The sequence below is a fragment of the Corvus hawaiiensis genome, chromosome 3 (genome assembly GCF_020740725.1).
Source record: "Corvus hawaiiensis isolate bCorHaw1 chromosome 3, bCorHaw1.pri.cur, whole genome shotgun sequence".
Taxonomy (NCBI): Eukaryota; Metazoa; Chordata; class Aves; order Passeriformes; family Corvidae; genus Corvus; species Corvus hawaiiensis.
Window position 1 is genome coordinate 42,446,177 of NC_063215.1, and position 17,095 is coordinate 42,463,271.

Here is a 17,095-nt window from a genome sequence, read left to right on the forward strand (position 1 = left end):
GAGCCACCACTGGCCAAGGAACCTCCTCTGCTCCTCACAGTTGGCAGCACTCACACATTGTACTCATTCAGCTGCATTTAAAATCTGATCTGCAGCTACAAGATGCCTGAAAGCACCATTTTCACCTTGGTGCAAACCCAAAACCGCTCAACCACTATTCAAAATCATGAACTTGCTGAAAGAAGCTGGTCACTCTTTACCTCTCATCCATGCAGATCCAGGTTCAATTTACTCATCCGATCAGCTGGAAAAAGAAAAGTCACACCCAAAGCTTTCCTCTCTCCCTGTTTGCTCAGGATGAAATGGATGCACCAGTCAGACCTGCTCAGAAATGACCTGCATCTCCAGGAAGAGGGCAAAGCCGCAGGCAGGAGTGAACAGGTCCTCTCACACACCACCACTGCGGTGCCCTCATCCCCACTGACTCCTGACAGATAGAAATCAAATTGAGGCGTGTCAGGCATGCAGGCAGTAAGTGAAACAGCAGCCCTTTGGGACTGGCCTGGCACAGTGGAGGGACATGTCTGCTCCACACAGAAATTCTGTTTACCTCTCTGGGCACCCCAGTGTCATGGTGGTCCTAAATGGCCACCACAGCACAAATGGATGGATAATTAACTAAGACAGGGAAGAAAATACGTGTTTCAAAGCCACTGTCTGCAACAAAACATGCACTGTAGACTTGTTTTCCCCTCACAGGCAGGAGACCTGGAGCAAAGACCACGCACAGAGCACACAGTGAAACAGGCAGTATTGCAGAGGTCAAGTTAGCTGGTTGCACTGCTCCTGCTTCAGCCCAAAGCGCTATAAACTCTGTGAAATGTGGTACCTAATTGAATTCCAAAAATCCCGTTATCTCATCTCCCCGTGACATTCTTCCAAGCTGCCTGTAATTCAGCAGGTTATTCAGTGTAAGGTTTATTGAGCAAGTCCAGAGGAACTGTCCAGTGTAAAATGCATCAAATTCCAATGTACAGTACAAGGAATGCTGCCACCCCCCTGCACAAGAGCGCAGCAAAACAGTGCTCAGGAACAGCCAGTAACAATAACCTTCTCTGGCCTGTCAGATGTCATTTGAACATGGAGTTAACTCTCCCCAGCTCTTTCACAGTTCCATCAATCTATTGTTTGAAAACTCTGTACAGGGTAAATGTTGTGTCTTTTCAGTATTTATCTGACACCTAAGCACTCATCAGTCTCAAACATAGCTCAAAAATTGGTCCCTAAACCACAGTTATATGCCAGCACCAGGAATTTAGCACCATACAACTGGGTCTTGAAATTCAATCCATAATGATGTCGTGCTGGGAAGAAATACTGTAATTTTCATCTTCCTACAACTAAAGTAGGCACTGAGTGAGGGCTAAACCATCCCACCCTCCGATTCCCCAGGCAAAACACCCCACACCTTCAGGTGCATGGAAACAAGGGGCAAGAGGAGAAAACAAACCTGTGGGATCATAAAACTCCAAATCTGGTTTTAAGGCATGCTGCACCACAAAATATGGCATCTGTGCACATTTTCGCCCACCATTTCCAACCTGTTCTCAAAACTTCCAGTGCAACTTTAGTCCAGAAGACTTCCTGAGAGATCAGGTATATCTGTGTCTGTTTTTAGGCAAGATTACACAGTGTCTGTCATATCCAGGCTGCCATAGTGCTGGTCATCTCAAACACCTCTCTGCATCTCCTGGATAATCCAACAGAAATGAAATCACCTGGTCACACTGGACTTGGATCAACTTTGCACTGCCCAGGAATTTGAGAGTACACAGCACCACTGTTTACATATGCATGCACCAGAGGATTTAAAAGCAGCTACTTCGATACTGGGTCAAGAAACCCCGGCAAGAAACAGGTCTGTGAGACACAAGCAGAAGACCTGCACCCTTCCACGGAGGCATGTACAGCACTCGCAGGCTGCTACAGGGCACTTAACTCACTTCAGAGGCTCACATTCACGTTAGTCCAACCTCTAAATTTTCAGCTCTGAGCACCCCTGCCCTCCACAAAGCATCAAATGCTTTCCAAAATCCACTTCAGGAAGGTGCTGGCCTGCTCAAAGTCCCCATCTACCAAAATAGTCTGAGAGGCAGACAGCTGAGAGGGCACGAACAGATTTATGCTCACTCACTTGCCTCTTCTAAACGATTACCAAAATGTATATTTTTATATATTGCTAATTCTTATGCTCATTCCCCAGACTTTCTTACACTATTACCAGGCAGTAGTAAACTGCTACAATACAAGGAAATTACATTTGTGGTTTAAAGACTGCAGGACAGAGAGAAAGATGATACCAGTGGGACAGGCTGATCCATCACAGTGGGATTAGCTCCAATTTCCATGTTTATAAGATCTGGAGGAGTCTGTCAGGGAAATAGGTATAAGGGAAACAGAAAAATTTTTCTCAGAAATAAAAATAAAGAAAAAAAAGCACCAAATATGTGATTGGAAGAGTCAAAACGAATGTCGTAAGAACTGGCAGCTGCAACATTATCATTCTCTGGAAGCAGCTCTTAGAATTAAAAGTTATTCTTGTTTCCCATGTGAATGGCCCCTGTTAAAAAAGGGAGCATTAATCTGATATGCCTGAATGGCTGACAGCTACAGTTTGGTATGTGCAGCTATTCTGCACCATAGACATCATTTTCAAGCTCTTAAGATAACAGCCAAAATCCCAACTACGTCCTCTTCTGGGAAAACACTTAGGTACATATATATGGAGGGGACTCTCACAAAGATTGTGCAGGCAATAAGCTGACTGACTGCCTTCTCCTTCCCCCTTTGAAACAGGGGAGCCTCTAGTCAGGCAGGAAGTCTTCATCCCACCTCCTGTCCCCATTCCAGGATACTACCTGGAGGCCACGGTGAGTAGACCCAACCATAAACAGATGGCTGGAGAAAACATGAGCATACTGATGTTAATGAAAATCAAGGCAATTACAGGAAAGTAGACAAACTCACCAATAATCAAAATGGAAAATATAATGATTCATGTAACTGCACACTGACTAATCTGACATCCATTTCAGAGAGGAAGATGAAAAAAAATGTACGATATACAGCTGGTAATGTAATAACGTAACAGGAATACAGCAAATGCCCATCAAGGCCTTTTAAAGTACACAAGCACATTCTCAACAACAATCTGGAAGTAAGAAGAAAAACTCTGCAGGTAACATATGTACAATACAATTAAAAACTTGATATAGTGAAGAAGTGCTTGAGGATTTCCAGTGCATTTCCCACAAAAGCTAGAGGCTGATTGTAGCATTTACCTTCACAGGGAGATGACCCAAGCCACCCACGAAGGGAGAAAAAACTAGGAAGAGCATCTGCCTGCAGGCTAGAATTGAACAAATTCTCATTTGAAACAAGCCCAATTTTGAACAGATTTAGATAGTGACTAACATCTGCCAGCAATTACTAATAGAAGTGGTGGCACCTCCACCTGCTGAAATCTCATAATTAGAATTGGATAGCTTTTAGAAAGCCATTCTCAAGCCAGCGAAAAGGCACAGGCCTCAAGACAGCAGTCAAGCAGTCTAATCCACAGAGATCTGTCTAGATAATTATGTGATCCCTTTGAACTTGAAATTTTACAAATCTGAGTGTCAGTATAGACTCCACAGAAATAAGCAAATCTAGAGACTTTTACAGGTATTCGGGCACACATTTTAGTTTCTCTTGAAGGTTCTGTCTGCTCTTGGCAGACACGGATGACTTTAGCAGAGACATATCCACTGTCACTCCTTTCAGCTTGACAGACAGGGGGCTTTGCTGAGCTACTAAGTCACAAGACTGAACTTGCTCCAGCTCCTGTCGCAACCCCACTCCTCCTTGTGATGAGCATGGAGCCATGCAGTGCCAATCTCAACACTACAGCATCAGTAGTCCCACAGAGGAGAGTACCTTGAGCTGGCCACAGCTCTGCAGCAGGTACGACCAGACCTCCTCTTCTAAAATGAATTGTTCCCTCCCTTCCTCCCTCTGAAAGAAAAGGGACCTCTTTAAGCTCCAAACAACAGATATTCTCTGAAGAGGCACTAGAATAGGTAATTGTTTCTGTTAACAAACAAAATCTATCAGAAAAAAGTGCTGTCAAAAGAGGAGCTGTCAACAAATCTTCCCCTTGCCCATTGTGTCCATGCACCTCAGCTCTTTTTTTCCACCTTGTTCCCAATCCAGAAACTCAACAGGTTTGTTTCAGAAAACAAAATTACAGAAAACTCTACACAGCCCCATCTGGGTCCACTGCAAATACCTTCCTTTCCACAACAGCTTTGAAGTCCAGAAGCATGTTTTTTCCTTCCCTTTCTCAGCAAGCACTCAGCTTCTGTCTCCTTCTGGGCTCTCCCCAGCTTGTTCCACTTGGATGCACTCCACACTTGTCTCTTTAGAGCATGTGCAGTGTGTCCCCCCTCTGCAGCACAGGGCAGGGAGGCATCTTCCTGTCCTCCACTCAGCCACCTCTTTAAAGCAATTGTTACAGGAACAAAGCAGCCACACAGGTACCATCTCTCTTGGTTTCTTGCACAAGGGAGACATAAGCTCATGGGAAGTGACAATCTGCCCCACATCAGTTCCTCAAAATGCAAGTTTTACACAGATGCACAATATGCTTAGCTCTCAGTGGACCAGAAGGCAAGAAGCCCAGTGCAAAACAGCTCCAGTGTAGATTTCAGCCTGAGCCAAGCAACAGAGATGAGGTTCATGTAATTCTAGGTAAGTGAAGTCAACCTTAAGACTAACTGTATGGGATTCACCCAAGACAACCAAGAGGTTTAAACCCACCTATTTTGACAACACAGAACCATCCCCTACTAGGAGCTTTGAATAAAGCTGCTGACACTAACCACACACAACAAAGTGCAGTTCATCAAAATAACATCTGCAAAGGGTTTTCAAAAGGCAACCCCACAACAATCTGTCAAACAGCCACAAATAAAAAACAGGAAAGGAAATACAACCAGGAAGTAAAAAATGAGACACATACACTCCACCCCACCCCCCCACAATAGGTATTAATAAGAGGTTTCATTTGCAGAACTAAACATTACATTTTCCTAATTTCATACGGCCAAATGCTCTTCCAAAATAGCAGGTTTGCTCCTCGACATACACATACTCAGTGCTCAGAGAAGGAAGCCTCTTATGCCTCTAGACACAGCGGGAAAAGAAACAGTGTCTCTGCCAGAGCAAGGAAGGCACTGAATGACAGCCTCTTGCTTCTGCCAAAATGAGATTATTTGTGTGTGATCAAGCTGTCAGGAAGCACTGGAGGTCAATTCCACCCTGTGGAGAGAGGGGCTGTGAACAGAGCACCACAACTCACTGTACCTTACCCAGGAGGCCTGCCAGAGTCCGCATGTCCTTCTCCATCAGCGTGTACATCTCCTCCTCCGAGAAGCGCCCAATGCCATGGCCGTACATTTCCCGCTTCACGATTCCTTTGGTCAGATGGCAAAAGATCCACTTCAGCAAGTCGCTGAAGGGACCAAAAAGCGAAACCATCTTTTGCGTCTCATGAAGATTTTCCACCCACTGGCAATAAGCTAAAGTCCTAGAAGGATGCAGAAATAAGTTACAGCAGCATGATTCCCAGAGAGCCCAACAGGGCAGGTGAGCACTCACTGACCTGATGGAGAAGTAGCTTCCACAAACAGCAGACTCAGAGGCAACTCGGAGTGCCAGCAGAGCAAATCTACTTTGCAGTACTTAGGCAGACTGCCCAGTGCTTATTCTCTCATTAAATCATGACTCACTTCAGGAGAAAAAGAGATTCACGCCGAAATATAAAGAAAAAGCTGCAGAATTCTGCTAAACTCGTGTAACATAACGCAGTGCCAAATGGATTCATTAGCTAAAGACGACTCACTGCACAGACCTGGGCAAAACGACAACAAAACAGCCCCCAAAAAAATAAATCTTTCCCACCAACCTTTCTCCTTTCTATACTGCTGACACTTAGGAAAGCAGTAACTTTTCTCCAACATAAATACTGAAGCAGTAATTTTTCAGAAGAGCTCTCTTCTGCTCAGAAACGAAGAATAACACGATCTCTTAAAAATAAAATATAAAAAATTTAGAGGTAGTGGTTATTGGGTCGGTTTTCTCCTGTACAGTTTCCTCTCTTCAAAATGTTGATTTTAAGAGAGAGACATTTCTAAAGGACTCTGTTGCCTTCCATGCTTTATTGAATGGCAAATAATATTCTTTTAAAAAGTCTTTTCATAAAATTTTGTCTCATCAGCTTAAATTTTTGTTTCCTACATGTGTTTTAGTTCTTTACTAATATTATAGGCAAACATATCTTGATTTGTTGCTCCAGAAACTTATGAATTAAGAAACATTAACTTTTTTAATATCCAGCATCTTCAGAAATTACAAATAAACTAAAAAGACCACATATATAACTCTTGTCACCAAGTTCAAGGGATGTTGGAAAAACAGCTAAAGACATCTCAAAGTAGACAAGATAAACATATGAAGCCTGCGGGGTCTGAGACACTGGGAATTGATACACATATTCCATTCCAAGCCATTCCAAGGCTTCATTGTTTTAGTTTGGAATATAACTTCAGTTTTATCACTGTACATATTTCCAACTCCACATAATTCCCTTAGTGCTGATATGGTACACCTAATTCAAGAAAGGAAAGGAAAACAAAAAAAAAAACCCAGTATCTCCTGGAGAAGTCCTGTGACCTCTTTTCATAATGTACATTTTATCAAACTCACATTGCCCACTGCAGTTCAGTGCCTTTGGCTCTAACTGGTTTCACTGTAGTCAGTAACAGTGAGGTGTGAACAGGTTTTGCTGCAAATGTGTAAACAGGGAAAAACAAAAATGCACCTGCTCTGCTACTGATGGCTTCTACCCTCAACAGGTTTCTCCACAACCTCTTGCACTGTGTAATTGTAACAAAAGCATCCTGCTGACATTTCACGCGCTTCAATATCACTTTTCTAATGGGGTGTTTTGCACAGTCCTTGTTTTTCAAACTTGATGGATGAACTCAAGTCATTGAGCAGGTTTCAGCAATGCAAAGTTTGAATCAGAGCCAGATTTAGCAGAGGCACCAGCAACACAAGAGGAATATGAAGCCAACAAGCACAGCAGTAAAGAACTACTGAAACTCGTAAAGCACTGACTTTGTCTGGAAGACGTGGTGTGAGATTGCCCTGTTCCAGGAACAACGGTTTTAAGGATTTAAGACAGATGGAAAGAAGGCCGGGCTGAAGGCATAAGGGCACTCTCTAGAGCAGAACATTGCAGTAGTCATGTTTCACAGGCCTGGCAAAGGACAAGGTCCCTTCGGCAGGTACAGCTCTGAACAGGAAGAACTCTTGATGAGAACACTAGGAAATAATTACAATACTATGACATGGGTTGGAAGGGACCTTAAAAATCATCTACTTCCACTCCATGGGCAGGGATAATACCCACTAGATGAGGTTGCTCAGGGTCCCATTCAACCTGGCCTTGAGTATTTCCAGGGATAGGGCATCCACAACCTTTCTGGGCAACCCATCCCTCACCTACCTTGGAGTAAAGAACTTCTTCCTAACACCTAATTTACATCTCTCCTCTTTTATTTTAAAACTCTTCTCCCTTGTCCTATCATTATCCACCCATGTAAAAAGTCACTCTCCCTCTTTTTTATCAGCCCCATTTAAGTGCTGGAAGGCCACAACGAGGTCTCCCTGGTGCCTTCTGCTCTCGATGCTGAACAACCTCAGCTCTCTTGGCCTGTCTTCACAGGAGAGGTGCTCCAGTCCTCTGATCATCTTTGTGGCTTCCTCTGGACCTGCTCTAACCAGTCCAGATCTTTCTTATGCTGGGGACCCCAGAGCTGGTAGGCTCTCACAAAAACAGAGTAGAAGGAGAGAATCACCTCCCCTGACTTCTCTAGACACAGCTCAGGATGCCATCTCACACTGTTGGCTCATGTCCAGTTTTTTCATCCACCAGAGCCCCCAAGTCCTTCTCCATAGGGCTGCTCTCAATGAGTTCTTCTCCCAATCTGTAAGTTATTATTTATTACTTGAGTAAGCCAAGAAAAACTTGCTCTCTGAAAGCACTGCTGTGTCTTGCTGCAAAGACCCTCCTTCCCCAGGATGGACCTGACCTGCCTCATGTAGCAACTCTGCAATACAATTTAGTTGCTTTAGGACAACAGGCCTGGCCTGGAGAAGGGCAACAAGAAAAAGAAGCCAAAACAAAACACAAAAAGAACACAGGACATTCCACTGCAGCATTTTTTAAGTCACCGCAGTTGTACAAGATTAAACCTGGCCCTATGGACTTGCCATCATAATTGCTCACTCCAAGCACACCAGTGAGCTGGCACCACACCAAGAGTGCTCAACCATGTCCAAAATGGTTTGAATTTCATAAAACAGAATGAACAAGGTTTCCCACAAAGCTAACTAGCCCATACTCTAAAGCAAAAATACAGTTCCCTAGAGGGGAACTTGCTTGCCTTGGGAGAGGAGGTCTTTGGGCCTGGAAGGGGCAGAAATCAGAGCAGGTGTTTAATGACCAGGACAGCAACAGACAACTGCACAGGATTTAGGCAATCCTGCTTAGGCTAAACTGTCAAGCACAAATCTTAAGACATCTGCTTGTCACTCTGAATGAGCAGAACTGTTACATGTCCCAAATCTCAAATTTACATGAGCAATTAAGGCAGCTAAATAGACAATCACAGAGTTCACTTCCAAAATTTTATGGTTCTGAGTACACAAAACAAGGAAAAAAGTAGGCTCCAATTAAGGGAGAGTTAAAAACACTTTTAAAACTGGCTTTACAAGCACTTTGTTAAAAGAATTCTATTCAAGGGTTCATTAATTTGTGTCTTCTACCAAAACACGCTTCTCAGCATTTAATTCCACCCATCACTCCTCTGCTCAGATTACATTAGTGGAATATTATCAATATTACAAAAGGTTAGGAAATGCCAGAAATTGGGTAGTCTACATAATCTACTTCAGTACAGCATAACTATACATTTTACACTAGAGTAGGTATTTATGGGATGACATAATTATTTTAAATATTGGCCTGAACGAAGCATTTTGGGAAACACTACCATTCGCACTTGTGCCAGCACATCTGTACAAATCTTAGAGTATAAATAAAACAATGATGCATTAAAAAGGAATGCTGTGGGGGTAAATCCGAAGTCTAAATGTAACAGCAGCTTTGGCCTCAATACATAAATCAGGCGAGGAGATGAAGAAAGTGACTCATCAACAGCAGCTTGCCTGATTATCCCAAAACTGTCTGAACTTCAAGGCAAGGGGGAGGCATTCACAAGGATGTGAACTGGGGGTTATTTTTCATATCTGAACCTGTGCAGACTAGAATTTCTTGAAACACAGAAGTATTATAACAAATTCATTCCACAATCAGCTGTAGAAACCCAACCTGCTGTGCAATTTCTCAGGGCAACTGGCATTTAAGCCTCCAGCGGCATTCAAGCCTCATCACTGTTAGCAGTAGGAGAGACACTGCTCTTAAAATTGGCTTGATGTATTTAAGCATATTTACATTATAAAAATATTTTACATTTAACACATGGCAAGTCTGAATACTGACCAAAGTGAGATTCATCTGTATTCTCATACCATGTTCTTCCTGTACTTCAAGCATTCATCACATATGATGTTTGCTTCTTCAAAGACAAAGCAAGAAATAAGTCAAATGTATTTGCAAGTGTGTATATATATATATATACACACACATACACACACATTTATAAATCACCACAGTTGTGTCTGACAATACAGCTCAACCAATCTAATGGGTTAGTCTGCTTAAGCCAAATATTCACGGCTTTATGTTCTCACTAAGCACATTAGTGCCACCGACCTACGCTCCGTCTCCTGAGATCGAAGAGACAGAAAGCATCTCGCAGCACTTGCTAGCCCTTCAAGCACCAGGGGCTGCCTGACCTGAATCCCAGCAGTGTCGTCGAGCCCAGCAGGAAGTGAGAATCACACCTCTCTTAACCAGAGATCTGATCCCACAAACGTGCTGCAGTTACACCAAAAAGCCAACGCATTCCCCAAAGGTGGCTGTGGGTACCCCACTGGTTTCTGGGGGCCCAAGGGTCACTGCAGGTAGTGGAGGTGACCCAGAGCAAGCCAACAGAAGATGACAGAGGTCTGCATTGGATCCAGGACCTGGGGTGAGAGCCACAAAATTGTTCCATTTCCAGCTCTTCACTGGCTCACCCCAACAGCCATTCAGCTTAGAGGACTTTTTTTCCTTTGCCAATTAAACATAGCAAAAGCCTGATGGCTTACTGCACTCTCCAGGGACTGGAGCTCCAGCACCAGCTCCAAATCAGTCTTGTGCATCCCAGAGATATGGTCTAACCCCAGCACAGAAATAGGCATGCTCACTTGCTGTCATTCTGCCTGAGCCCTGCCAGGTGCCACAGCCCGGGTGGAGAGAGGGTGTCCAGAGGCTGAGGTTCTCAGCAGCCCCGCACTGCTCTCATCTCCAGCCAGAGCAGCCACTTCCACCTGTAAGAGGCACTAACTGCTGAGGATAAGCAACTGCCTTGGCAAAGCTAAACACTTCTGGAGGAAATGCTGAACATCCACCACGATTAGCTCCACCCAGAGACAGCACACCACAGGATATAATTTTCTTCTTTGTCCAATTAATGTACTACAGTATTACTTATTTATGATGAAGCTATTCTGCATGCTGCTGGCAATGAAACAGTAGGAACCACATTATGTATCACTGCTTTGGAGGCTTGGTTTTATATACCTTATTCTGCAGAAAGGCAATCACTGTTCCAAATTCCTCCCCATGGGACACGAGGACATCAAGAACAAACCCTAAGCATCTGGTGGGAAGTGGGAAGGTTCAGGGACAGATCCCACAACCACAGATGCAATGCTGTCAAGGAGAAATATGGTCCTACACAACAAAAGCCTGATTTTATTTTGGTGTAACTACAGGATGGTCAAAGTGGTTCTCCAGGAAGTACAACTGCAACACCTACTACAAGGAATCTGCAAGGTGTAACCTCACCAACATATATGGACCCTCTGGTACAGCCACAGGGACATACAGTAAGACTTAAGTTGGACTTCTTACTGCACTGCAACAAAAATACATGCCTTGGAGGAACTCAGCTGTGTGACTACACAGGAAAGGAACAGGGACACACATCCAGGCATGCACATCTCTGTTCTTGATGTAACTTTGTCCACCTGTTTTCATGCCCCTTCTCTGGGCCAGTGCCTGAATTTGCAACACCTGTCCTCCACACTTGCCTCTGTCATGTCCAGCAGTGCCCAGCCAGCTCCAGGGGAGCCTGGATGGACGGACCACAGCTTCACAGAGGAAAGCACTTTGTAATTGAGACGCAATAGCAGCATAAGCCTGCCATCAGTAATGATACATTTAACGCAGTTAAATCTAAATCTGTGAACCATGAAACTACTGACACTAAGGCAAGGAGATGAAGCATTAGGGGACTAAAAGGCTTCATCCTCCCTTTGGCAGCTGTAATAACTGAGGGTGGAAAAATGAACCAATAGAAAAGTTAATTTACAGGCTGCTTGTATCATGTTTGGGAGGCTATGACACTGCAGATGAGTGTAATTAGGGAAGGCCACACTTCTTGGAAGGCAGAGATTTAATTTCCAAACCAAATCACTTCAATCTGCCAATTACTGAATGCTAAAGTTGTTCTCAGGAGACACTAAAAATTATTTGAAGAACTATACGTACACATGTTGCTGCGAAAGGTGAAAGAAAAAGCAGGTAAATGCATTCAATTTAAAAATCAAACATTGTTTTGAAGAAAAAAGGTGCAACATAAATGCAAAACTTAGTGTAGCAAGGACTTAAATGCATACTAGAAATTAAACTATTGGGAGAAAGCCTTGGGCCTGCTAAGGCAGCAAATGCAGCATCCAAGATGCATGTCCACCTGATGCTTCTATGCCCAAACTGGAAAGGGCACTTAAAAAGGACTGAAATGTAAAGCACAGAGGAAATCACAGGTACTATCTTCAAAGATGTCAGTAAAATGCATAAAGTACCAGAAAGGTTATATCTCTATTTTCCATTCATATCCATACTTCGGCTTCTTAGGATACTGTGACTAACACTGTACACTACTGATTGGCAGTATTGTCAACAACACATATCAATCGGAGTATCCTGTGTCACAGGAAAGGCAATGATCCGTACTGTAATCACTCACACATAATTAAAATCAGTAAAAATAAGAAAACAATATTCTGGATTCATCACAAATGCTGGATTTATTCCTCTACACCCCCCAAACCACAAATGTATTCAGCCACCTTGATCTTTTGGTCTTTATTAACAAGGCTGCTCCTATACAGAGGTCACACTGAACAGGACAGAGGAGCATCCCACTGCTGCATCCTTCTACAAAGCTGCAGCCAAAGGGCCTGACTTTACCTTGCTTACACAGCACAACTTTTCAAGGGAATTATCCCTGGCTCATACCCCCTCATACACAGAAAGGAGCAGCAGTTTCCTAGGATGAAGAGTTGTGAAGCTAATAATTGGGTACCCAGGCTTTCTGCAAGAGAAAAAATAAGCATTCATGTCGAGGCCCAAGCTCAGGGGCAGATCTGACAGCACAAGAACACAGCCAGCTTTGCCATGCAAGCTTACCAGTACAGGTGCTCCTCCACCATTTTGGTCACAGCTCTGGAAACAGCTCTTTCATGTGGACCAAGGTGTTTATTTAAATTCACTCCAAGTTTCTCTTCCAAAAAGTCAATAATGAACTCGGTGCCAGACACTTTCTTGTGATTGTACTCAATCCAAGGCATTTTCCCTTGAGGGGAAAGTTTTCCATCAAAATAGTTCTAAGAAAAAAAAAAATCAAGTAAACAAACAAATATACAGACAAAAACCACCCTTCAGGTTCTGTTTCAATGAGAATAAATATTTTTAAATAATTTTCTGTGTTTTTAAAGAAACAAATCAACAAATCCAACAAACCTTTTTCTTTAATTAATACTCTAGAGTAGCAGTGGCTATTCAACCAGAGCAGCAGCTTTACCCTACACAATAATTCAGATGGAGTTATTTCCAAGCCCTGCAAGGTATTATATGCTTTTATGTTGAATGCCATGTGATACAATATTATTTCAATACCTGCGTTATTTAAGGGCTGGAGATGCTCAGATCTCCCAGAAGACTGGGCCCGGTATTCTAAAGGAGTTTTAACTCACAGGACTCACAACTGAATTCGGTTCCTGCACACATCTGCACTTTTCATGTTAAAACTACATTAAAAAAAATTAATTCGCTACCCAACTCATATGGCTGCATTACCTCCAAGGACAAAACACACACATCCACAAGCATATATGAAAGGCATATCATTCCCTTCCTGAGCAGAAGGGAAATCTGTTTTCTGCAACTTCAAAACTTAGAAATCTCAGACATTTATACACATACTTGTTACAACAAGCCCAGCACAGTACAGCACTACTGCACTGCTGAATACTGCTATACCTGCTCAGCAGAGCACTCACACAGAAGCTGCAACGTGTTTTTCCCATGACAAGGTGAAACACTGAGATTAGAGAATTTACGTCTCAAGAAACAAGCATGAGAGGAAGTGCTGGCTGCCAAAACATGATCAGACATTTGTCTTCAATTCTCTGACTCCTGAAGACACAGATACAAGGCATAACTTTTTTCCTTTCTTGTGATTCCCATCCTCTCATCCTGTTACTCAGTGAATAAAAATTCCTAGCTCAGAAAGCTGAACAGTGAAGGCTCACCATAAAGGCTCTGCACTCAGTCTCTGGCAGTCACCTTAAGCATTTCAGGACTTAGCTCCTAATTGCTGGAGGTTTAGGGTTTGCAGTTCTGGATTGATCTGTTTGGGTCTCAAGTATCTACCCTTCCTGAATCCACTTAAGATGGATTAAGGCACTCTGGAAGCAAGGAGCATACACCAGAGCACACCTCCCACTCAGTCTGAGAGGGCCAGAATCCTGGCTGCCACTCCAAATGCAGATGTGCACTGCACTGCCATCACGCAGCCATTCCCAGAGGCTCTTCCCTCCCGGATGAAAACAAACGGCTAGCACTTCTGGGAAACAATGCCTTCTGGCTGTAGCCTCTTCCAGGGTTTGTGCTCAAACAAACAGCACAGTGGGGACACTGGATTATATCATGGCTCATCCACTGCACCCCTGCGTGGGTGAATAAAGCACCTGAATCCCTCCCACCTGCACATGTGGGTGACACGGGCCAATGCCACGGCACAAGCCCTAAAACCACTGAACATCTGAAACTGAAAGGAGAGCGCTGCCCCATCCTTCCACCTTCCAAGATCTTTCCTGAATCAAAAATGGTCTTTCAAGCACTGAGATTGACTGATACATTTCCACAATTTTTCATTGTGACTTTATTACAGAAGCACAAGGTTTTCCTGGAACTACATAGAGCGTTTAGAAGACACTGAGCATTCCTGGCTTATTTATATCCTGGCTTCATTAAGCCCTTCCAGTAAGATATTTCCCTTCTTGTGCACAAACGCTGATGTTTTGCAGAAGCTACTGGACTTAAAGATGTGTTTATTACATCTTGCAATTACTGCAGTCCATACCATTTGCAGCCCAGGAAAAAACAAGTTGTTATTATTCAGCTGCACATTTCTTCAAGCACATATATCCAATACATATAAATACATTGCCTAAAAATATTTTCGTGTTTCATTACATAAGGTTGATCAAACAAAATAGGAAATATCTTTCAGTGACCTGAGAAAACCTTAGTCTCTTGAGAAATCTGTTATACTGTTCTTGTACTCGCTGTTCTCAAACAGGCATTTTTAGGCTTGAAACCTCTGTATCCTTATCACTGATGCTAATTGCTATCAAATATTTATCGATCTTCCACTTAAAAATTGTTCCAGCTGCTAAGCAGGGAAAAGCTATGGTATTAGTAAAAACCAAAAGCAAACCAAAGAATATCCCCTCACACCTCATGGTATATTAAGTGCCTGCAAAGGAACAATAACAATAGCTCTACAGAACCTCATTTATAGAGGAATTTATAAGAAGAATGGCGCAAGGTATTTCTGGGATAATTTTACAGTACTATCCAGAAGAAATTAGATTTCACATTTTCAATTACTCCTACTTATGATTTTACTTTTACTCATGTCTTTTGCTAAGGATGCTACCACTTCCACAGACCTGGCATGAAAACAGCACATTCCTGCTGTGCTAATTATTTATTAGATTACATAAAGGCTCAGCTCTTCATGTTCTTGAGGAAATCCAGGAATACCCAAAAGATCTCGATGACGACTTAGAAGGGGCTCTTTCAAAGCAAGCTTTACCAAGAAAAGCATCGATGTTTTGAAAACCCAGCTAGGGATTATGACAGCCCAGCTGGGGTGGGGCTGCCCAAATCATTTTTAATGGAAAACTCTCACACAGAGAGGCAAACTCAAGAAAACCTGTGACAAGAGCACACGTGTTGGGAGAAATTCAGGTGAGAGTAAGGTAGGAATATGTCACTCTACTCCAACCCTCACGTGCCATTAAAGCATGTTGTGTAACACACAGCACAATACTCGACAGTCTGATGCACTACAATAAACACAAGGAATCAAAAGAGTAAAAGCTGTCTGAGCACCTTCCCGTCTTCTCTTTACTCCGTTTCATAATCCCCCCCTTCAAAGCAGCCCCTCCCCGGCAAGGCGATGACTGCAGCAGGTCTCCTGGGATGAGCACCAGCTGCCACCTGCAGCGCTTCTCCATCGTGGCACCTGAGAGTGTGCAGGGAAGCAAGGTGTTTCCTTCTGGATCCTGCTGTATCCCCCTACACACCCACCCCACCGCCTGCCAGGCAGCCAAAGGATGCCTCTGTCACCAACAGCGTCCTAAGGGTAACACAGTCATGAGGGAACAAAATCAAAGTCTACAGGCAGAGTATAAGAAACTCCAGCCAAGAACAGTGTCCCCTTCAGCTCCTCTCACGCTCAATCCCACAGCAGCATCCATACTTTCCTCCACCTGCCAGAGCCCAATACAGCACCATACTCCTAACACAAGGACAGAAACAAAATCCACTTCTAGAAAAAAGGAGCTTCGTGCTCAGCTCATAAGATAGCTCCACCAAACTTATCTCTAAAACCTTTCAGAGGGTCAGGAACCCCACAAGCACCTCAAGACCATGTAAGCCAGCATGGCTAAAAGCGGCAACCTGGTGTTCCCAGCACCTGCAGGATCCGTTCCTGCTCCTGCAAAACGGCACACAGAGCATGTGGGGAACCAAGCTGAATTAAAACCAAATAAACTATAACTTCATGGCTCTAGCTAGGCCAGCTCTTATCAGCCTGACCTGCCACAGAACAGCATGTGCAGGAAGGGACAAGAGGAAGCAGCTGAAGGGAGGACTGTTGCTTTCGATTGTCTTGTCAGTTTAGTGTGCTCACAGCTAGTGAGTAGGGATAGAGAGAGATACAACACCAAAAAACAATGCTGACCTTCAGTACAGAAAATAAAGAGGGGAGGATAACCCTCTGGAAACTCCTCTCTCGGAAAAACTGTGTGACTTCTGAGCAGCATGAGCTCTCTAAAGGACTCCATCCTGAGTCACATAAATGCTGTGTTATCTTTTAGAAGAGACCATGCCCTGTCACAACCATCTTTTATAATGCAGCTTTCTTTAGCTACTCTCCACCAGAGCAAACTTGACCATCACAAACCTTTGAACTGCATCAGCTGCCATTAGAAAGAAAACACATCCCACCAAGAGAGTCATCCCCTCAAACGTGCAATTTCTACCAAAATTACTTTGAGAAAAGCAATGTGCACAAAGTCCTCCTGCTCCAAGGACATGTTCAAGCTTCAGAATCTCACAAGTTCTGTAAACCTAAATGAGGAATATACATCCCATAGGATGGAAGTCCTCCTCTTTAGTACTCCCAAGCATCTGATTCAAGTACCACTGAATTGTAAGAAAACATTAAACTCAGGCTTTTAAAGAATTAAGCAAAATGTACAAATTAGACTTCTTTTCTCTTCCAATGTAACGGAGTTTAGCCAC

At 43.4% G+C, this 17,095-nt stretch overlaps 1 protein-coding gene across 1 annotated transcript in view; it reads right to left on the reverse strand.

The window, feature by feature from the left end:
- FAXC (failed axon connections homolog, metaxin like GST domain containing) overlaps positions 1–17,095 on the reverse strand; it is a 28,743-nt gene that overhangs the window by 9,262 nt on the left and 2,386 nt on the right. Inside the window, exons 3-4 of the mRNA XM_048296194.1 lie at positions 12,686–12,882; positions 5,349–5,566 (exon numbers count right to left, since the gene is read on the reverse strand). Of these exons, the coding sequence (XP_048152151.1) occupies positions 5,349–5,566; positions 12,686–12,882 (415 nt within the window). The remainder of the gene's footprint in view (positions 1–5,348; positions 5,567–12,685; positions 12,883–17,095) is intronic.